This window comes from Accipiter gentilis, chromosome 34, assembly GCF_929443795.1.
Source record: "Accipiter gentilis chromosome 34, bAccGen1.1, whole genome shotgun sequence".
Classification (NCBI taxonomy): domain Eukaryota; kingdom Metazoa; phylum Chordata; class Aves; order Accipitriformes; family Accipitridae; genus Astur; species Astur gentilis.
Genome location: NC_064913.1, coordinates 6,051,725 through 6,074,703, shown reverse-complemented (window position 1 = coordinate 6,074,703; position 22,979 = coordinate 6,051,725). Strand labels below are relative to the sequence as shown.

General features: G+C 39.6%; 1 protein-coding gene across 1 annotated transcript in view; it reads right to left on the bottom strand.

The window, feature by feature from the left end:
* Window positions 1-22,979, bottom strand: part of NAV3 (neuron navigator 3) — a 417,043-nt gene that overhangs the window by 129,732 nt on the left and 264,332 nt on the right. Inside the window, exons 6-8 of the mRNA XM_049792275.1 lie at window positions 17,153-17,221; window positions 14,330-14,469; window positions 6,512-7,547 (exon numbers count right to left, since the gene is read on the bottom strand). Of these exons, the coding sequence (XP_049648232.1) occupies window positions 6,512-7,547; window positions 14,330-14,469; window positions 17,153-17,221 (1,245 nt within the window). The remainder of the gene's footprint in view (window positions 1-6,511; window positions 7,548-14,329; window positions 14,470-17,152; window positions 17,222-22,979) is intronic.

Here is a 22,979-nt window from a genome sequence, read left to right as displayed (position 1 = left end):
TGAGAACGGCCTACGGCCGAAAGACTTCCAAGTGAAATCATGTAGGAGCCTCAGTTCTTGGGCAACAAGGAGGTTCCAGTATAGACTGGGTGCCTAAAACTTCAAGTTGCTTTGCTCTCAGCCTGGCACAGGTTGTGGTACGTTGGAGCAAGCATGTAGACGCCTGTTCGCTTAGCTCAACTATCCTAATTTTTTGTAAAAAAAGGAAGATAAAATTGTGAGATTTGTCTTCCCCTATACTTTTGGCTTGTACTTCTTTCTGTGGGACATATTAATCCTATGAATGACTTAAGTGAGCTCTGCAGAACTGCAGCACAGATTAAGCTAAACGGACGCAAACACAAATTAAAAGATCTCCTTAACCTTACACTTTGGTCTTAATAAATGGCCCTCTATCCTCTACCCATTCACAGCCCACTGCCTTAAAAAAAAAATAAGTCTTGTGTCTCTCTTGATATCAAGGGAAGTGAAAAGAATTTCAGTTTACTCAAAGCAACCCCATTGGTACATCTTCCAGTGCTGTGTATCTGCAGCACAGGTTAATTTAGGCAACCGTCATGAAAACAGGACAATCTGTTTTCTATTTTAATCATGGCAATCAGAGAATATATTTGTCCCCAACCCACTGAGTTACATGCTACCTATTTGTAAGAGCATCAAACTCGCTTAATGGGACAAATCCTGCTCTCAATCACACCTGCACAAGCTCATTCAGTTTGATTAAAATGAGCCTGTACAGGAGTAATTAAGAACAGAATTTGGAACGCTACTTAATAAGCTGTCTTTAACGCAGTCAGTCATTTCCTGCCTCTAACGAAATAGCCAACCTTTGATAAACACAGATAACATCAAAGATTTGTTTGGTTTTTACTCGACATTCCAAAAGATATCAGATGAATATGCTGGGGTTTTTCCACCATCTCTCTGAGGTGCAGCTGTCTTGAATGTGTATCACTGTCAGTGTAACAGACTGGCAGGACCACATCTGGAATATGAGCAGCTTGATCACCCGTATTCAAGACATGTGAGTTAAATTTGGAACAGCTGCAGGGGAGGGCTACTGGGATGCTCACGGGGAAGAAGAAACCCTTCTGAAAGGAAGGAAAAGAAACGATCTGGTTTAGCCTTGCAAAAGAGAAGGAAAGGGATGGGATTATTCCCTCACATACTTAAAAAAAGTGATCAAAAGGGGGAAAACAACTTTTTAAGTTAAAGGACAATATTAACAAAGTAATAAATGGATGCAATGTCATCATGTGGGTTGTAAACCTTTTTTAACAATGAGATGAGTGAGTGTCTGGAGGAACCTTCCCATTGAAGTAGTGGGAATTAACTAGTTTAAAATAAAACTTAGCTGGTTTATGAAAGGGTTAATATGGTTGCCAGTGACAGAGCACTGAACAGAGTATCCTTTTTAGTCCTTTATCCTACATTTTGCTGATTATTTAGTCCAAGGAATAAGGCCACACCTGTCTGTATGGCAATTTAAAAGACTAACTTCACATCATAAACAGCAAGCAACTGAATTATCAAGCTTCTGTTTTAACTCAGCATTGGTCAAGTATGTGTTTATAATGATTTCTTCACTTATTATCCTTCCTCCCATCTCTTAAGCCAACACCTCTACACTGGGAACTTTTCTTGCACAATTACTTGAGAATCAAGCATGAGAAAATGGGAGGATTTTTCTAAACATCGTGGGTTTGTTACAACTAGTGAGTGGCAATGTTTAGCTCTACCTATGACTGCAAAATGTTGGTGGTGGCTGTTGTTTTATTTTCACAACAGTAATGTAAATAACAGAAATCAATAAAGCACTGCAGTATAACTTTGAATCATCACATTTTTTAAAAAAGAGTTGCAGTATGTTTAGCAGCATAATCTGTTATTAATAAAGACAGCGAACCGATAGAATGTCTTTTACTGAAAACTTAATTTTAACTCCACAATCAGTTACAAAATTAACAAAATTTATGTCCAATTAAAACTGGACATAAATATGGCTTCGACAAACCCTGCAGATGCTGTGTTTGCAGGATCCTTGAGGAACAGTTTAATTTTTTCCCTAAGCCAGTATAAAAACATCCTGAACAGGCAGCTGGAATTGAATTTCCCTGTGCCTCCAGAGGTGCAACCAGATTATATCCTCCTTCCCATCTGTCACTGCTCTGCACTTCCCATGCACCCTTGAAGCTATGGTCTAGTAATAGAATTGTTTCGATCACCGTATAAGAAAAGAGATAGGAAGAAGGTTTTAGTACCTGGTAACCTATTTACTTATTACACTGCTATTTCCTTTCTCTGCCTCTATCTAGTGAGCACTTTAGTCCTCACAGAATCATAAAGTAATTTAGATCAGAAAGGTGTTGTAGATGCCCTCTGGTCCAATGACCTGCTCAAAGCAGGTCTGGTTACATTAAGTTGCTCAGGGCCCATTTGGTTGGGTCTTGAACGCGTCCGAGGCCAGAGCTTCCACAACCTCTCTGGGCAGCCTGCTCCTGTGTTTCACCACCCCCAAGCTAAAAATATTTTTTTCTGACTGTTAATCAGCATCTCCCCTGCTGTGACTTGCATCTGTACATCTTATCCTTTCACCCTGCGTTTCAGGGAAGAGTCTGGCCCCACCACCTCTGCACCAACCTCTTAGGTAGCTGAAGTCACCAGTTTCTTATTCTTCAGAGACGAAAGGAGTGCCAAACTGGTTTTTGTAGTCCAGCATTGACACCGAAAGAGTATCTCTGCGAGGTCTCAATTCAGACAGTGCTGAAACTTCTTCCAGATGTCGCTATCATTAAACTACAAATTTAGCTGAAGAACTGAAATTTAAGCAATGCACAACATAGAAGTGCAGCTCAGGATATTGAGTGGTCAGCTAATTCTCTGCAGCAGTTTCTTTTTCTCTTTCAGCATTTCAGGCAATAAGCAATTCCTGAGCACCATAGCCCCTGGGATTTGGGCACTTCAGATTCTATATTCCAGCCATGGAAAAGACACCCAGTAAACTCCTCTAGCAGTTACTGGAGGAGTCAATAAAATAAAACTAAACTGCAGTACATGCGTCCAGTTACAACCCAACATTCTTATATTGAAATATTCCTTTAGTGCTTGAGCAAATCCACAGCAAATGTTGATTGCCAACATATCACATACTTCATGTAGGGTTGTGATGATTTACATCAACTAAGGATTTGCTCCACGGGGTGAGGTGACATTTGTATTACTCCTGTGACTGTTAGTTATGTTTCCCATTTTATGGAAATAACACAAACTTACACAATTTGACTCACAAATAATAAAGCAATGATTGCATATAACAGGCTCTTCTCTGTGCGAGAAAATGTTTGGAATTACGGGTTACGTTACACTTTCGAGCAATGTGAAGGAAAGCCAAGAACTCCAAATACTGAGCAATTAACTTGTTATTCTCTTACTAAAATTTTAGGAGAAAGATTCAGACTCCTTTTTTTTTGTTTTCGTTAATGCCTTTTTTTTTTTCCTGCTTTCCCTGTAGCATAGTAAGCACTAAACTTCTGTGTTACTTTCTCCATCTGAAACTTAAGCACCACTAGGAAGGTAACTAAATTCTATGGCCAATTTCAATACAAGTCTAAGGGACTCTGGCAGATGGCACAATTTCCATCTTCCTCCAATTCTGTCTATGCAGAAGAATGTGTAATTTAAAGTAGTGGCTGGTATACTTTAAACGATTATACAGTCTCTTACAACTTCCTTTTAGTTGTTTTGCCTGCTGTATCTCTCTTATCAAGCTTTCTGGCAACTAAATTACATCTACTGCAGCCTTCCTTATACCAGTTGGACCCTGCAGTCAGCTTCAGAAGGGACACAGAAGGGTCTGTAAATAACACATTCAGAACTGCATTTGAAAGTAAATAAGCACTTGCTGAGGAGGATGGGAGAATTTAAATTCTACCCATTTAGATTATCTCAAATGCAACTCTGACTGTTGCTGCTAATCTTTGAAAAGAAGTAATAATCCCATACGAATTTCCATGCCATAGTGTTTAAGAGGCATAAAAATACAATGGGATATCAGATAGGGCAAAGCACGAAGAATGCAAAGCTGAATAGCGCAATATATCATTTCAGAACCTCCTAGTGAAACAGTATTTTCTGTTTACTGTTCATTAATAAAAACACACAACTGCTTGAAAACGTGAGTGTTGATAACTGTTACAGCATTGCATTCCCTGTTTAAGCAAAATACATGCAAGCCTCAAAGAAACTCTTTGGAATAGTTTGTTTTACTCACAAATCTGCAGTAATATCCTCTTGGGTAATAATCAAACATTTCAAAATACGTGATATCTGCAGGTATCAGCAACAAACCAGAAAAAGCACTAGCTTACTCATCCTTGTGCTAACAGCCTACACTGATCACAGAAGTATATTGCAGTATTCTGGATAAAATGCACTGTATTTTTACTAAACAATATTGAAGCTTTTTACAAGGACTGCCCTACAAACTCACAGATCCTAGATATTCCTTCTAGTTGTAAAAAAACCCTGTTAGTCTGAATGGTAACTACTGTTTATTAACTCACTGATCTATAAAACTGTTCTAGCAGCTAATAAGCACACCTGAAAATTCTGGGTATAAATTGTGGTGACTGCTCAGAAAACAGTTATGTTTAAGAGCAAGAAAATGTAAATACAGTACCCTAGCTTCATGCACACTTCCACTTGCTGTATATCCGCAAAAACAAATATGCTGACTTTGGAAATTTGGATATTTTATCATGGTTATATTTATATTCTTCTATGAAATCACTGTGTACTATTACAAAGCCCTTGAGAATTATAAGGAATGTAGTTACTGTGTATTTTTGGGTCAGATTCTGCTCTCAGTTACAGAGATACACATTGAAGTAACCTCATCAAAGCCCGTCTATTACTCTGGGTTTATGATATTCTGAGATCAGACCTCGGCTCTGAGAATTTTATTTTCATGTGAGATTTAACTTCAAATAAAGTCTCCTTTGCTGTTTATTTGAAGCAAACAGACGATTAGTAATACCAAATATTACAGGAAGATGCATGCTTCTATCGCCTGTTAAAATTCAAAATATATTTTGCTTCATGATGAAGCTTAAAAGAACGGTATCTTCATCATGCAATGAAATGGTATCAGTATGTGGTAAAGCTGCCATTAAATAGCACACGTATCTGAAGGCAAAGCATAGATTCTTTTTCTCTCTCCTTATATATGCACCCTAACACATATGTAGGCCATCCTATGTACCACGCTGCAAATCATCTGTATCGCTGAGGTTATTCCAGACAGCTATAAAGAAACATGCATATTAAGCACATCCAGTGATACATTTAATTGAAACTCAAGAGGCTACCCACTGCATATTAGAATAAATATAACCTATATTATGCCTTTTTCCCCTCCCATATGATTTTCTGAACTGCTTTTGTTCAGAATTGATTTAAACCATTTATCACTCATCCAGATTGGTTTTGAAGCTATGTTTAGTTTTGTGTAATGACATATATACTCCCTCAGAGCCTACTTCAGCACCTCTTTAATCTTCCGCCAAGATTATCTAGAGTACTACTCACTAACAAAAACTGCCAGTATATTTTGCTTAATAATGTATTTGTCATTTTATCACATGTTAAATTTACCCACAACTGTAGCTAAAGCCCTCCAACAGCTGACATCTGAAATCGTTACTCAAACCAGCCTGCCAGTCTTTCTACACTTACTTTGTCTTCTGAGCTGTACAACAAAGAAATCTCCCAGCTTCTCTTCAGTTGCTCTATCATACAGCAAAATAAAGTCAGGCAAAGGTTGATACATTTAACTGTTCATTAATCTCTTCCAGAGCCTTGGCCATCAGAAGAGTTTGTATCACCTGTAAAAATGAACTGCCTCCATGGCGCTAATCCATGCCTAGTTTGTGTATAAAACTAAAGAGGAAAAGGACCTGCAAACAGCAACTTTTTCTCTCTGCCCAAAATGTTGAAATATTTTTGAATACTTGCAAAAGTTTGTGTACTGTTTTTCCTCTAATATCCTACTAGTACTGTTACATACTCCAAAAACATCAGCAGTTTATTTTAGGATTTTTTAAGAGAACAGTGTATTTTAAGCAAATATTATTGAATATCAGCAAATAAATGTTGAGGTTCTTAAATTGCAAACAAGAATATTTGCACTAGAAACCTAACTCAGCCGTGACCTTTCAAAAGCAGCACAGGGAATGTATCATGTGATTTCTATTTCTAATCAAAACATCCTGAATTTTAAATGGCAAATATTTGCAGTGGATTACTTTTGTACAAGGTAGAGCTGCAGAGTTCTTGGAATAAACGCTTCATACAGTAACGCTAATTAAAAAATAATATTAGGAAAACACGTGCGTGATGCTGTGACAGAAACCGGGAGATAAGACGGACACCGGTGCGATCCACCGTTACTCTATCCGTTTTAGCTCTCTCTCCTAAATGGCAACACAACCCCAATTTCCCTCTGCGCCCTTACCTGTAAATGAAGGGAGCTACTGTGGCGGTGTTGGGGTGACTGTATTGCTGTTGCTGAGGAAGCTGGACGACGCCGTTCCCCGTCCCTTGGCCGCTGCTTGCGGCCATCGAGGCCGGCAGGGCCGCGGAGGGCCCCGGGGGGAGAGCTGCGCTCGGTTCTTTCCCTTCGGAAGAAGCAAGACCAGAGGAAGGAGAAGCCTTCTCGCTAAGTTGAGATTTTGGCGTTGGTTGGGACTGGTTTCCTTTTGTAGTCCTCGGTTTTTCAACCTCCTTACTTCCCGCGCATGCGGCCGAAGCGCTCTGCTTTGCTGTTGGCACCTTCGATCCGGGTTTCGGGATCCCGCTAGAAGACGGTATTAAACTTTCCTTCTTGGCTGCTGTCGTCTTGCTTCCTTTTGGGATTAAGCTTGCGATTTTTGAGCTCTTCTTTGTAGATGTTTCAGCGACCTGGTCCTTCTCTTCCTTGACTGTTTTCTCAGTGCAAACTTTGTTTTTGTCCCTGTTCTTTTCCTCTTTGTCCTTTGGCTGTAGCAAAGACTTTTTATTGCTGAGATTTTTGCTTCCAGCTTTCGGAGGGGTTAACTTCGGTGATACTTTAGGACTGCTACTCGTGGAGCCGCCGCTGTTCACCCCGCCGCTTAAGACATCCATTTCACCACACTCCGAAAAGGTATCATCCTCTCTCCCGCTGTCGCTGGGTCCTGAGCTCAGCGACAAAGGAGGTCTCAGAGCAGTCCTAGCATTAACCAGCTTGAATTTTTCCAGCATAGATTTTTGTCCAGATGAAGGGGGCTTCACGCCTTCAGAAGGGGGTGGCTTGAGCCTGTCTGAAGATGGAGTAGGGGAGGTTGCGGGACTGGGCTGCTTCACGGACAGCATGGTAGAGGTCGCGCTGTGTTTGACATTCATGGATTTGCTGCGCCAAGGCTTGCTGGCACTTGGAGAGGGTATGGCAGAGACCTGCTGCTGCCCGGTGCTGGTGGGATGCTGCACATTTCCATTCATGCCTGCAGATGGGGGGGGGCCTTTTGGTGAATCTGCTTAAAAAACAGAAAGAACCAGAATGGTGCGGTTATTCTCCCATCTCCTGCTTGAAGGCGATACCATGCTCCTCTGGCATTTAAAGCACAGTTACATGTGATTCATAATAAACGAAATTTACACGTGCATGAAATGTGAGGGATGGCAATCGAAAATGCCTTTTTTTCCCCCCACCATCACGGTGTTGTTCAATACTTCTATGAGCTCGAGAGTGCCTTGGAAACACCTTCCCTGTAACCGTTTCATTATGCAAATTAAACCTTCCAGTTTAAAGATTTTATCGTTAATAAGTCACAAAGAAATTCTTCCAATGACTTGTTAATAATAAAACACTGACACACGGAAGAAAAAAGAATGCTACAGTATTAGAAGAAAAACTAAACCAGAGGAAGATGGGTTTGATGTTTAGTGAAAGCAAAATATGTGCTAGAAAGTTAGGCTTTGGGCAGGAGGAAGAGGACTGAGTAATACTGAAATTAAATGGATACAATCAATATTCATAAAAGCAAAAAATGGCAGGTGACTATACTGTTTTTGGGTTTAAGTACAGTTAACAACCTTTAGTAGCTAACTTTTCCCGGTGCACTTTCATAGGTGGGAAAAAATTTATCAACAATTTCACCAATGTCAGCACTTGAAAGTTACAGTGTTATATCGTCTACGTGGGAACAGCAATCACAGTTGTTTTGGGCCCGAAGCTCAGGTAGGCACAGAAGACTCGTTTGCATGGCTCTGGTACCTTCACTACATTTACATTGTCCAGGAACTTCAGCGACTCTCCAGAATGAATGAGAACAAGACTCCTTCTGCAATAATCAAACTATGCTAATTGACAAAAAAGATTTTCGAAAAAGTCGTTTAGCCTTATTAAGCAAAGCCGACCAATTCATGAAAGGGTTAAGTTCTGTATGAAGCTCAGTTTTCCAAGACACATCTGAGTATCTAAACACTATTACTCTGGACCACCAGAGAAATGAAGTGGTAATGGCAATCAAATACGCGGTACATAGCCTATTTCAGCAGATGACACATTTTCTTACTGTATCTATCTTGTCTTGCCACTCGACCTCGGCACTGCCAGGGAATTAGGCAGAAGCCTGCCTAGAGCATATCAAATTCAGTACTACAAGGAAGCCCGTGAAACACGCAATGCGAATACAGTTCATACAATGGCAAAAAGAGTGCTTGATGTGTTGCATACACACATGAAGCCAAAGTCACGCCTTGGGGCCCACCTGTCTGAATAATATAGTAGATGAGGACACTGAAGACATTTGTCCCTTCAGCCCAGAGTTTGAAGTTGTGTGTCATTTTCCTTTTTGCGGTCTCAGCCCTACGGCCCTGGTATGGCTCAGACTACCCACCTGGAAGCCTGAAGGCCACTAATACACATAGGAAAGGGAGGATTTTAAGCATCCTGAAAGGGAAGCTGTTTTTTCGTTAACAAAAAGAACGCAAACATAGCAAAATTTACTTCTCTAAATAGCATTAAGAAGTTCTAGTTTAAAAATAATAATAAAAAAATCTGAACAAAAGTAACATGACATAAATGTAACAGCTTTTACTTGCGTAACACTATTAATAGCTTTTATTTGCTTAACACTATTCACAACTGGACCCCAGCAGGCCAATCACCTCCACCTTCAAGAGATTCTGTATAATTCCATCTGTGTACGTTTTTTCGTGTGCTTCTCAGGCTGATATGCAAACTCCACAGCGCTAAATGAGCTCAGTCCACCTTCACAGAAGGTTTCAAGCAGCTCTGCTGCATCCAGCCACTAGGCAAGAAAACATTAACTGGTAAGGGTTGCCTCAGAGCGTTTTTTGGGAACAGGTAAGGTTGGGGCTTATTCCGCGGGCTCCAGGTAGCACCATGCACATGGAGCGGCTTTGGTGTGCAGCTGCAGAGCTGATTCCTCCCTTGCGACCGAGGCAGGAATTGTGGCTGGGCCCCTGCTATTTTCTGGTGAGTCTCAGATCCTGGAAGGAGAGCCTGGGGCCAGCAACAGCTGTTGGAAATCACTGCAGCCCTCAGGCTTCCTTAATGTATACCAGGGATCAGCCCTATGGCTGATAGCCCAGGACTGGGCGTGCACAAGGACCTTCTTGCACACATCTTGCCTTGCACTAAGCTTGCCTTAATTACACAGGAGGATTGGGGTCTTTAGCTATCTCAATAGTTTTGCCGAACGATTCACCATAAGAATGTGCAGCAGAATATATGTAACAATCTGTGAACAGCGGGATGCCACCACGCTCTGTAGTATTAATTCTGTTACATTTGTATGGCTTCAGGCTATTAGTTTTACTACAAGAAAGAAAAAGAAAAAAAGAAAAAAAGGCATTCTGATTAGAAAGAAGACTGTATGCCTTGCCATATTTCCTGCTATATAATATTAAACACATTGGGGGGGGGGGGGGGGATTATAAAAAGAAGAGTATTTACTGTTTCATCAACAGCTTGTTCTGCTACATATATAGCACAAAAACACAGGTTCCTGGAACCACTGGTGTTTATTTGATCCCTATGTAACAAACCATAAACAGCGTCAAAAAAATTACAAAGAACCTTAACTTGCCTTTAATCTTCAATTTAAAGTGTATCCTTATTGTTTCCACAAGGAATGTGGACTGCACGTTCTCAAGGAATATTGAGAGCCTGCCCGTATGTTTAAAGATGTGGAATAAAAAGATTTATTTCCCCCCAGCCCAAACGCATTGCTTGACGCTGCACGTCATTCATTGCTTTCTGCGCGTTCAATTGGACTTAGCTTTAGCTGTTGATTACATGAAATTTGTCCCCACCTTGTGGTGATTTTGGTAGAGAGTGATCCCAACTTATGTCAAGGATTTCATATTTCTATAAACTAAATTTTACAAGAAGACAGTCTTCTGTTTAGGGCCTAACCCCCTTATTGCTGAAATGCATAATCAGCGTGCAGTGAAAACAATTTTGCATTCTAGTTGAGAGCTCAGTGCTTCAGAGCTCAACCCAACCTGCGCTGGGAAAGGAGAGTAGCAACACCCCCAGGGGTTCAGTGCAAAAAGAGAAATTTCTACCAGAACCCAGCAAGACCATGACAACCAAATGGGGATTTTCAAGTCCACTTTTTATAGGCTGTTGCCCAAATAAAGGACACATGAGGGGTTAAACTTGGGCCCAATATGTAATCCACCTCCTCCGTCTTCTCCTCCGTGACCTGTGTTCTCTGGTGGTGGAGAAGACGGGACCTCTGTGACAACAGCTCCCCTGCTGCACCACAGATAGGAACTGATAATCTAAATATTCTGTGGGAGGCAGGTGCCCAGACTAGAGTATCCAATTTTAGTCACTCACAATAAAAGAGGTTCCCAGAAGAGCTGCAATGGATCGCTAGAAGGATGTTTGGAAGAATGGGAGGTCTATCTGGTGAGATTAAAAGAATTCAGCTTGTTCAGCTGTCCCTTTCCAGCTGTCCATGAGAAAGTAGCTACCCTTTATCAGCACAGGAGGAGACCACCACCAGGGACAACTGGCAAAAGACCGGCATCAGAAGCAGCATAAATAAATTACTTGTAAATATACATTCTGGCCACAGATGAACAATGATTTGCACCATCTGACAATGGAGTTCCAGGACAGAGCTGCTCAGAGTTGGTATGGGCAAAATAACCAAATAATGTTGAAACTGAGTTTGGACAACACACACACACCATTTTATATTATTAAATTATATTGAAAAGCAGGCTATTAAGCTCCATGACAGAGAGACCCTTATCAGTGTTCAGATACAGTGTTTCTAAGCTCTAAAATGTAAATATTTGTTTTAAAATTCGACTTGAATTAGAACATTATTTCTTTGCTGGACTCAAAACACTCTGGGTATCCACCTTAGTAGCACCGTGAATAATTACTTTGTTCAAATAGTTTCATTTTCATAGTTTTATTTTTGTCTTTGTCTTATTAAGTCAGAAGCAGATAGATGTGACGTGACCTAGAAAACAGATGTGTTCTTTGAAACCCATCCATAAGCTGCAAAGTCCAGGGGAAAAAAAAAAAAAAAAAAAAAATCAGCTCACTAAGGCTCCACAGATGAGTTTCAGCTAATGGCGTGTTTATTGCTTTGGTGCATTCTGTGTTCCTGACTTAACCACAGCTCCACACAGTTACCTGTGTCACAGCAGTGGGCTGAGTCTGTGGGTGAGAACTGGGCTGTACACAAAAAAGAGCAAACCTGCGTTTGTCAGGGCACCTAGGTTTCTTACCGTGGGAACTACTCCCTAAGCAACATTCAGAGGAGATAACATTAATGACATACTAAATAATGAAATAGCAAATAAAAGGCCTATATCACATCTTATTTTGGATCACCTTCAGGTCTCCTTTAACTCTGTGACTACGTATCCATTCCCCACTGTGACTGAGTTGGAAACTGTGTTATGCAGGAATGGTTTTCAAGTATTACATATAACTGGATTAAAAAACCCCCACCTTACGCTGTATATATTTTCAGAGGTCTTCTTATAGGACATACAGGAAGGTGTACAGCAGAGATAAATGTACCAAAAGTGGTCTGCCCTTGAAGAGGTCTGGAGGTCCCAACCTCTAATGACTACCTAGTGCAAGTCATCTCTTTTTCCACTTCAGTTTATGCAGCACTAATGCAGAATTACAAGCTATTTACTATATGACCTATGTCTCAGAAATTAGTGTATGGACTGTATATCCATTTAATGGAAGCTGTTAAAGTTATCTTGCTCCAAGCATCTGCATCAGAAGCAAAATTTGACATATAAGTTTTATTATGTGTGCCACACTGTAAGGAAAAATCAGTATTTCAGCATATAGTGACACTTTTTTTTTTTAAAGAGGTGTTTTTTATTATTACTGTTACTATGGTAGGGGGTTGAAGTTTGTTTCTAAACAAATTCTTCAAAAAAACCTGAGGTCACAGAACATCCTCACATACTTTAAAAAAAATCAAAAGGCTACTTGGAAATTTCATTATCATATTAAAAAACATAGCTCCTACTCAATTTAAAATATAGCATTGTTCAGTTGTTTTTAGGCAAAGAAGTAGCATGGTGAATTCAAACACAGGCTCTCGTGTTCTTTTAGAGTATTATAAAAAATATCACTTTGCTATCCTTGCACTCACAGCAGTCAATTTCTCTAACTTCTGCTTTATACTCTAAACCAAACTTGTATTTGGTTTATATTCTCAAGTAAAACCACTGTTCTTCCATCCAGTCGGCTGTTTTGAAAGAAAGAAAAAAGAGCAGACAGAAACATCTCAAATATAGTACTCTGTAGTTATGCAACATCACATTTTCTATATCCTGTAAAAAAAAATTGAATGATTATACACAAAAAAGCCACCCCTTATCCTCTTGCAAGTGATGACTTCACTAAAAATCTCATCAAGGTTCTCATTCTCTGCTGTAAAGAAATGGGAAAGAAATCCATCATGCAAACAGCCACATAAATGTGCAATGCAATGCAATGCAAACCTTAGCAGTCAAAAGAGTTTCCAAGTAATGAGCTAACAATATTAACGTCTACAAGCGTGTCTCACCTTGAATCATTTCTCTCTCACATATTTCAGTAGCAAACTTATGTCAACATTATGAAGCAATGCTAAAACCTAAACTGCTGTACATACCTTCACTCAAGCAGCAACATCTCCAACTTCACTATCGTATTGGTGAACTATACAGTGTCTGCTCAGTTTTCACTCCGATCTCTTTCTAGTTTTAGACTGGATATCTTGCCATAAACAACCCTTGACAGAAGAAATCCCCCTATAGAACTATCTAAAACATTCAACCCTGTTAGCAAAAATAAAGAAATAACTATTGAAAGGATGGTTTTATATCTTCAGATACAGCTGGGGGCAAAGTGTGTTCATCAGAATTTAGTAAAAAAAATCTGGATAGCTGCCTGTTGCTTGGATGAAGAACATTCACTGCATACTTGTTCCTCCCACAGACCCCAAGGATGCAAACGGGTACTATGTATATTGTATCATTTTAAACTGTATTCTAACCCAGAGATATGAATAAAATGCTGTTCATTACACAAAGGGAGAAAGAACAGGGGGGAAGGGGCTGGATTAGTTACACAACTCAGAAAGCTGAACTTTTACCTTATTCTTTCTGAGATAAAGCCTGAAGAGGTGCATTTTTCAGGAAAACAGTGTCAGGGTGGGACAAATGGAATGACCCAGGTTCCATAATGGAAGTCCATATTTAAAGGAGGCAATAAAACATGAACACTGAATTCAAATCCCTGCAACATTTAATTACAATTGATTTAATTTCCAATCCTCTATTCAGACTTATATATACATTAGGTAAGGTTCTGAAAGAACAGACACATTTAATATCCTGGTGCAAGTATAATATTTTGATTCTTGCCCATTAGAGGTTAAGATGAGAAGTCCCCTGAAAATTATGGCAGTCTTCCTTTGGGTATGAGTAGACTTGAATACCGACAAAGATTACAGGCATCCAATATAGATTAATTTTCATTTCAGAAACATCACCCAGTGATATTTCCATCAAAGAGGGATAAAATATAACTATAACACTTTGAAAGTTTTCAGTTCTGAACTTTAATCCCAGCTCAACCATAAGTCCTAAATCAGAGCTCTATCTCCATAGGTCTTCCTAAATATGACATTCAATTCTTTGACCCTTGCGGATGGGTTCTTTTGGTGGTTTTGTTTTTTTGATATTTTTTTTTGTTTTTTCTTTTATATGTTATGTAGAGTAAGCTTAGCAACTTTTAATCACTTACCTTTTTCATTTCCGTTTGCATATTGTGGAGGCTTGTTTTTGTCGATGCTGTTAAAGCTCTGGCTTCTCCGATTTAAATTAGAAGCTCCCTGGACTTTGGTACTGCTGCCTGCAGCTGGCACCCTTGAGGGTCCTGGAAGCCTGGAATGGTATAGTCAGAAATCAGTTCATTTTATGTAATGCAACATATAGAGGAGGCAGTATGCAAATATCAGACCAGAATTTAAAACCAACAACTGAAAACAATGATTTCAGGTAAGCGACAATGAACAGGACTATTCAAATTAGTTAGACTCCACAAATGAAAATAAAAGCTTATCCTTACGCACACAACAGGGAAAAAGATGCTTTCTAGAGTCACAAGACATGTAAGAAGATGCTTTGCATTTGCCATTAACATTGCTAAAACAGATTCACCCTAAGAAACCATTGAAGTGCAATATCAACTTTCGTTTAAATCTGTCACTTTTGAAGAGGAAATGTTACAGAAATTGATTAAAAGCATGACAATACATAGCTGAGAAATATTTTGTATCTTTTACTCTAGTAAATGTTTCACAGCTCTGTTTAGCATAAAAGCTGGCTTTTCTTTATCTTTGGTTATTTTTAAGAAGGCTATTGGCTGAAGCACTTCCACCTTATTATTTTAAATTAAAAATATTGAAAATATGTATTTTAGCTAGATGCTACAGATGCATGTGTACTGTTTAGATGGACTTACATAATGTAGACTACACAGTTCATTTGTTAGTATTTGCTGCCACCATCTGAACCTTACTGTGTGGCTATGCTAAGGAAAAAAATGCAGACTCTGTTGTCCTGGGGTGTGTAAGCCTGCATCTTTTTTTTTCTGTCTGAATCTGTTTTCTGATGAAAGATTCTTTAATGCATGCTTACTTCAAACTTTCTGCAGCATCTTTGCAGCACCCCCACTCCTTTCCAGTTTTGTTATCTCTTAGACAAAATGAAATGCTCAAATCAGCAAGAGGCTTTTGCCACAGGACAAGAATATCTCTCTTTTGCTTCTCACTTATTGGAATGATATGATGATTTTAATAGTGGCAATACAAATAATACCAGAGTTATCAAATTCTGTTAGTTTCACTATATTACGAAAAAGCAGCATCAGAAGGGAGAAAAAAAAAATCACGTTACAAAGAATTACAAAACGTCAGATTTCTTCCAGACTTTTTTTTTGGTTTATGTACTGGTATAACAGAAATGTTCAAATCATTTTATTTTCATTAGCGAACATATGTAAACAGCTCTATGTTCTCTTCCTTTACCAATTTAAGCCTCAGAGAGCTAATCCATTAGTTATTTTTATGGCTCATTCTGGCCGCCAGCCTGCCCTGCTAGTCTCTGTGCCGAGCCCAGAGCAGACTGTCTCTGCTCTGCAGCTGTATGCATGCTAACCTTTACAGTGACCCATGAATTCGAGTGATCTTCTGTTCCCTGAAGAATGCACTAAAACAAACTTAAAAATCCATTTGCTCCTTCTCATTACCCTAATTTGACAGGCAGTAAGAGCCCTGAGATCGTTTGTCAAAGGTAATGAAAAAAGCAATGAGAAGGCATGTGCAACACTGGAAACTCATCTGTTCTGTTAAAATATAAAATAGTTCTGCATATATTCTGCCTGCCAGAATTCGAGAACTTGCCACAGTAAGCACATTACACATGAGGTCATTTGCTCTACACACTTTCCAGTTTACCTCATTTGCTGTCTTTTTTAATTGCATTCAGGTTTTAAATTGCTCTTGCAGAATCATGTTAAGCAGCTAAGGAAATGCAAAGAGAGAATAACAAATAAGGGACAAGTCACATACCTCTGAACAGGCTTCGGAAACACTGCCACAGATTTAAAGTATTAGACAATAAGACTGTTAACCCCAACATGTTGAATGCGGACAAGACAGGAGCATCAGCAGTAAGGAAAACTGAAGACCTATAAATGCAGGTGCAAAGCAACTGGACCGTGGTATAGCTCATTCCAAGCTATCACCAGCAATTCAAATTGTGTTAGTGCGCTATACTGCAAAATGCAATCTTTATTGTAGATTATGCAATTTAGAGTTCATTGTTCTCACCAATGAACTGTACGGCGAAGGTATAATTAATGAACACATTAATTATCCCCCACAAGAAAAAGCTAGAAAGAAGAGTAAGCTTTAGACCTCAGTTTCTTTCTTCTGCAGTCTGGCTTGTAGATTTTAGTGCTCGTGGAAATGATAAACTAAAAGTATTGATGAAATCTGAAACAGGTCAGCTCCTACACACAGCTCTGTCAAATTCACTGCCAAAACAAAGCGTATCGGTCACAGGGACTGTGTGCAGGCTGGTCTTGACGGAGCAGAAGTCTTGGAAGTGGTTCTTTTTTTCTGCTCTATTTTGCTTCAGCGTGAACTTGGCTCTGTGAACTCAACCTTTCAGGTGGGTTTGCGATACACGCAAAACATCTAGTGGGAATTGGGATGGACTCCCAAACTTCTTTTCGCTCATGACTAAAGCAAGGATTTGAGCCAGAGAGTAGAGAGCACTAAAATCACCAACTAATCCTTCACATCCAATGTTTTACATGCACGATACAAAGATGCAGGATACATAACAACCAGAAATATTGCTAATGTACAGTACAGATCAGCTCCTTCCAGTCCATACAAGGCTTTCCCGTGGCAAAGCTCATTGTCGCGAAGCTTGCACGCATAACATAAATACACATTGTTAATGTCCAAATGTTTTATGTCCAAAGGATAAAATATCAATGGGCATATAGCTGCTTGAGTATCACTAACAAGCAATAAATTAGAGATATTTAACTGACCTAGAAGTCTTTTTTTGACTGGTTGCAATTCCACTGTGATTAGACTGAGTTGCATATCTGGCTGTGAGACTGTATGAGAAGAAACAGAGAAATTGAATTAAAGAATTTCTTTGAACATGTATAGAAAGAACACACTTACCAGCAAACTATGAGTTAATGAATGCAAATTGAACATGGATAGAAAACACAAATTAACTGGCAAAAATATGAAATAATGCAAACATGCAGATTTTTATGAGAGATGCAATGCACAGATTATGAAATAATGGATACTGTTATAGCTTGTCTCATTTGCTAGAAATTATCTTAGGAATAGACAATGCGGGCAAATTTCCACAGTGACCAAATTACTGAAGTCTAGCTCAATTCACGCAGAGTGCTCATCAAAACTTTGTGCCTTTTATTTTTATTTTTTTTTCATCCACAGAAACTACTAAGCACAAATATACAGCCACTAGTTTCTCCAGCAACCTGACTGGGTTCACAGTCTGGCAGTTAGGAACAAATTTGCTGTACTAGATCCAATGTGGGCTCAGAAAAATTCCCACTAAAGAAAGGTGACCCTCCTAATGACAGAGCTGTATGGAAGAAGCATCCCATCGTAATTTTCGTTACTGTTACGGCAGCACAGGTCAAGTATGTGATGCATTACCCCGGCAATGAATCAGAGGCCTCATTAGGAGAGCCCTGACACGTGCTTAGACTCACTGTTAAATTCTATAGGAAAATGCACCTTTGTCTATTAAGGCATCCAAGCAGTGTTTCCGCGACAGAAGATATGCTCTGCTACAGGGCTAAAAACAGTATGCTCCCTTTGACACCCAACAATGTGTCATTACTAAACAGCAAATTTATGCCTCTGTTCTTTTAGACATTCGCATAGGGGATATGTCAAATGTACGGCCAAGGTAAGGCCTCCTGCCAGGTAATTTCAGTTACTATAAACAGGTGCATCCTTTGGGATCCACACAGCCTAAGGATATAGACAGGTGCCTAAGCCAGGTGCAATCACAACAGCAAATTCCTTGCATTGTTAAGGAAGTGACAGAGAATTGAGTAAGCAGAAACTCTGACAGTCACAAGACTGCTTTTGTCTCTTACAGTTCTGCATCTTCCAGCCATCCTGCTGAGTAGCAGCAAAACCCACAGTGCTCTAGTCCCGGCTTTATAGACCGGCAGCACTTACAAGAAACACCTGGTGGTATTGAATCTGCCAGAAAAGTGTTAAGCAATTGCTGCTAGTCCACCGAAGCAGACAGCCCGAGTATAGAGCAGATGGGAGAAGCCCTCAAGGGAGAAAGGTCTTCCCATAGTGGCACTGGAGTCCTGAAGAGGGGCAAGGGGAAGGCACAAACCAAGGGACAATGTGAGGCTTGGGTGGGATGCGTGATTATTGTTACTTTACCAAATTAAACCCAAATAAGGGGTTCGGTATTGCCTCTGTGCCTGCCAATTACAAATAGCACACGTGCACACGATGAATATATAAGAAAGAATACTTCAGTCTGAAAAGAGCAAAGAGGAATCATTCGATATATAAAAGCAGCATTCAATTCTCTGACATAGATCTCCACGGTAATGCTGACAAAGTGCTCTTTTATATGACCATAAATTCTGTGGGAATTGGCATAAATTATAATAGTATCATAATAATTACAGTTTATATATATTTTATCTAGGTAGTCATTAGTATATTACATTAGGTTTCACTTACAGCTATCTTTCTTAATAATGTCTGGACATATGACACAAATGTGACATAGGATGTTTTACTGAAGTTGCTACATTTGTGCCTGGCATAACAGCCCATCTTTTGATAAGATCTTCCGCTCGTGCATTTGTCAACATATTTAAAATGAAGGAATCTAGACATGGTTAGCTGGTTAGCTGCATTGACTAAACTAAGAAGCTTGTGAGAAAAATGGTATGTCAAATAAAACCTTAGTGCATTTATGTTGTAAAGGGTAAAATGATACACAATACAATCAACATGGACAGTGAGCTGGAAAAACAGTGAATAGGATGTGTCTTAACCACTGGATGAAAAGGCTGAAGACTCTGCCTTGCCGTAGCACGTCGTAGCTTTTCTACCTCAAACAACACAATTCCAAAGTAGCTGGAAAGCTCAGATAACTTCATTTCAGTGATGTTGCTGAGTTGTTGATAAGGTAGCCCACAGACAGACAGCACTTTTTTTTTTTTTTTTTTTTTTTTTTATCATGAAGCACCTATCTGGAAATGCTTGCTAGAATGCTTTCCTTCCATGCCTGTTACTTTGGACTCCATCCACTAGCAAATTCATGAAATGTCAGCCTACAGACTGCTTTCAAACTTTCCAGACAGGCTTGAAAGGCATTGATGGATGTGTCAACATTAGTAAACCATCATTCCCACTATGACTGGGTAAATTTATTTTCCAAAGTAATGTGACAAATCAAAGGGAAAAAGAGAACTTCAACAGCTCATAAACCAGCTGCATCAAGTTCCTAATGATTTTGTGTTTTCCTTCTCAATTAGCACTGGATATGCTGGACCCATTAAAGCTTTGCACGGATGCCTGTTTCCCAACTGCCGGCCCCATTACTGCAGATGTGAACTGCAACACATATGAAGTCTGGCCACTCTTCTAAATGCATAAACAAATAGGTACCTGCTGCCCTCCATCCTACCAGATAATTGTCAGTGGGTAACATCTGGCAATCAGGAAAATAAACCTTTTTTTGCTTAAAACAATCATTTTTTTTATGCTTACAGATCCACACAAAAGTTTAATAAATATATACCTGCATTAAAGCAGCAGATGCGTGTTAACAAACCAGACAGTACCAGTTTAACACTACAGTATTTGGGATGAGGAAGGGTTTATTTGTCGGAGGGTTGGGAAGAGATTTTGATAGCTGTTCGTTCTCAGCTGTCTGCTCCCAAGACCCTTTCCACTGCTATAATACTCCCACCAGCGGTCTTCCCTGGCGCGGCCGCAGCTTTTACTCCTCGGAGGAGCCACAGCAGTCACCTAAAAAGCCCAGCGGCAGTGAACGGGCAGGAAAGGGACATGGAAACTACAGAGGAGACCAACCCTGAGCGCAGAGCTGGTAGGAAGACCCCATCCCTCTTTTCTCTCGCAAACCCGGGAGAAACACCGGCCGACGCAGCAGATACGAAACGGCGACAGCGGGTAATTTCTGTTGCTGGTCCTCAAGTGCTGTGAGAAAATGGACTGAACGTGCCGAGACCGCCCAGAAAGGCAGTTAAGCACAGAGGTAGCTGGGGGAGCGTTGAGAAGGAAGCTACAGAGATGTTAGAGGTTGGCCTGGCCCTGGGGATGCGTCGCCTTGGGGAGCTACGCACCGTGTTCCACCGAGACAGGGAGCTGATGGAGGGCGTGCAGCTGCAGGCGGGATAAAAGGGCTCAGAAATGGTCCGAAAAGGTGTAGGGAGTCTAGGGAGTCAATATAAGCTACAACCCTGAAGGTTCTTAAACGCCCTCCCGTTGAAAGCGAAGTGAAATATTCAACTGAAGTGGGCAAATCGGAACGAAGAAGATGGAGGGAAGGCAAGCGACTGCTCGACGCTGAACTGAACTGCCAAAAAGTCTGTCTTGCTGCTATACAAATAGCACGGTATATCAGGAAAGAAGCAGCTCCTTGAAAGTGTGTATACCACATAAAGCTGAAGGATGGAGCTCCTATAGACCTGGATACAGAGCATGAATCAAGCTGAAAATATTTCAACCTCCTTCTTCAAAAAGTAACCCATGCAGCGTCAGCCTGAATATCATCTACTTTTTATTAACAGTCTTTCGAAAGATCAAAAGGATCATGTTACATCACACTGCCATTTTCCTATAATGTTAAGCGTCACATGGTGGTTCTAAAATGCCAGCTATGTGATCTCCTAAAATTAGACAAAAGGCAAAGAGGTTTGTAGTATGTAATCAAAATCTTTCTACCTTACTGACATACTTGAATTTTAACATGTTGTTGATCTTTTATAAAGTGTATTTATATCACTAGAGTGACTGCATTTCAGAACTGCTCACGACTTTTCTATTAGAGTGATTCCCTGATAAAAAACTAGTTTAAAAAGAATGCATTTTCAATGTAAAAATTTCCCCAGCAGGTCTTCATTGTGCTTTACATATTTTTTTTCTTTTTTTTTTTTTTTAAAAAAAAAACAACAACAAAACAAGCTCCTTGGCTGTATAATTCTGATCAGCCTGTCTGGCAAAAAGCACAAGAGGTCATATTCTAAGGTTCACCTGACTCCAAATCCCCAGTGTGCCTGGAGAGATGCCACAGGAGACAAAAGTTTCCAGGATTCTCACCATACCGAACGGTCTGGGCAGGTAAAAGATCCCTGATTCCTCAAAAGGACAGCCAAGGAACACTAAGGAGGAAACCAAAAAACCCGAATTTTCCCACGAACAATATTTTTCAGTCATTTCTTTTGCCTTTTTAGCCCAGTCTTGGTAAATTAATATATGCTTACATCTACATATATGTATCTATCTACATATATTTTTAAAATGTTAATTATTTATATATAAATGTTATATATGTATGTGTATTTTATAGATATATCTATATTTTATATTTTATAGATGTATATTTATATATATATATGTCGCTAACACAGAAATACACATTTATTTTTTCATTTACAAGAGGAAATGTCTACGGCTCAGGGAGTTCTAGCTCATACCATGTCATCTGTTCTGTATTAGGTGGACATCTCTCCTTTCTGCTCTTTGAACTTCTGGCATCTTATACAAGAAGCCTGTCTCCAACTGATTCAGGCTTGGAGGTACAAGTAAAATTGTGTTTTCAGTGTTTTCCTGTTGTTCACAGCTCATAAACCAAAATGCAGATAACTCAGTTTTGTATCCACATTTATGTTCTTGCAGAACACGGCGACTTGTAATAAGAATGAATCGTCTGCCACAGTGACAATACCATTTTCTACCCTGGTCCCAGTATTTGTAGGGTAGGTATTTTGTGGAATTTAATGAAAGAATACATGAACCACAACATTAAAGAAACAAAGAGGGTATCAACAAAGTAATAAATGTGCTACCTAGCTGCTGTGATTAACCTGACCTGTAGCTCACCTAAAATAAAACAATCTTTTAAACCCCACTAATTTCTCTGAACAAATTAGCCAAGTGGATAACTGCGTGCTGCCAGAACTAGGACTAGGCCCTTAGGGACCATTTGTACCCTTTTCGGACCTTATCTCCATGCCATTTATGATCTAGAATAAAATTATATCAGATGACCTGACAGAAATGTATGCCACTGTTCTGTTTCACAGTTTGATAGGATAAGACTGTAACAAAGTTTTCTCCTAGGGGGAATGAAAAAAGAGGTGCCAGAAAGCCTGAGGCTGTCACTTCTTCACATCTACACTCCTCGTCTCTTGAACCTTTTCATAGATTTCCAGAAAATCCACATTCATCAACACAGCCTAAAGTATGGCTGGGATTGCTATAAACCTGTATCAGTCAAACACTTATCACTTTGTTAAGCCTGTTTTTATTGAAGGTATTTAAATATATTTGTGAGCATTTTGTTTGGTCTCCCCGTTGACTCTAAAATAGTAAACAGGTATGTAAGATAAAGAAATTACAAAAGATTCTATCAACATTCCAGCTATGTTGCCATAAGCATTTTCAAAAAAGCAGACCAAACCACAAATACATATAGAAGTGATTTTCCTAAGCTGCTAATTTGTCTCTTGTAGGTGTGGTGACTTTTAAATATAACAAAAGCTCATTTTTTCACTTTTATTTTAATCCATTTTCCATAGGCAATAATTGTCATAAACAACA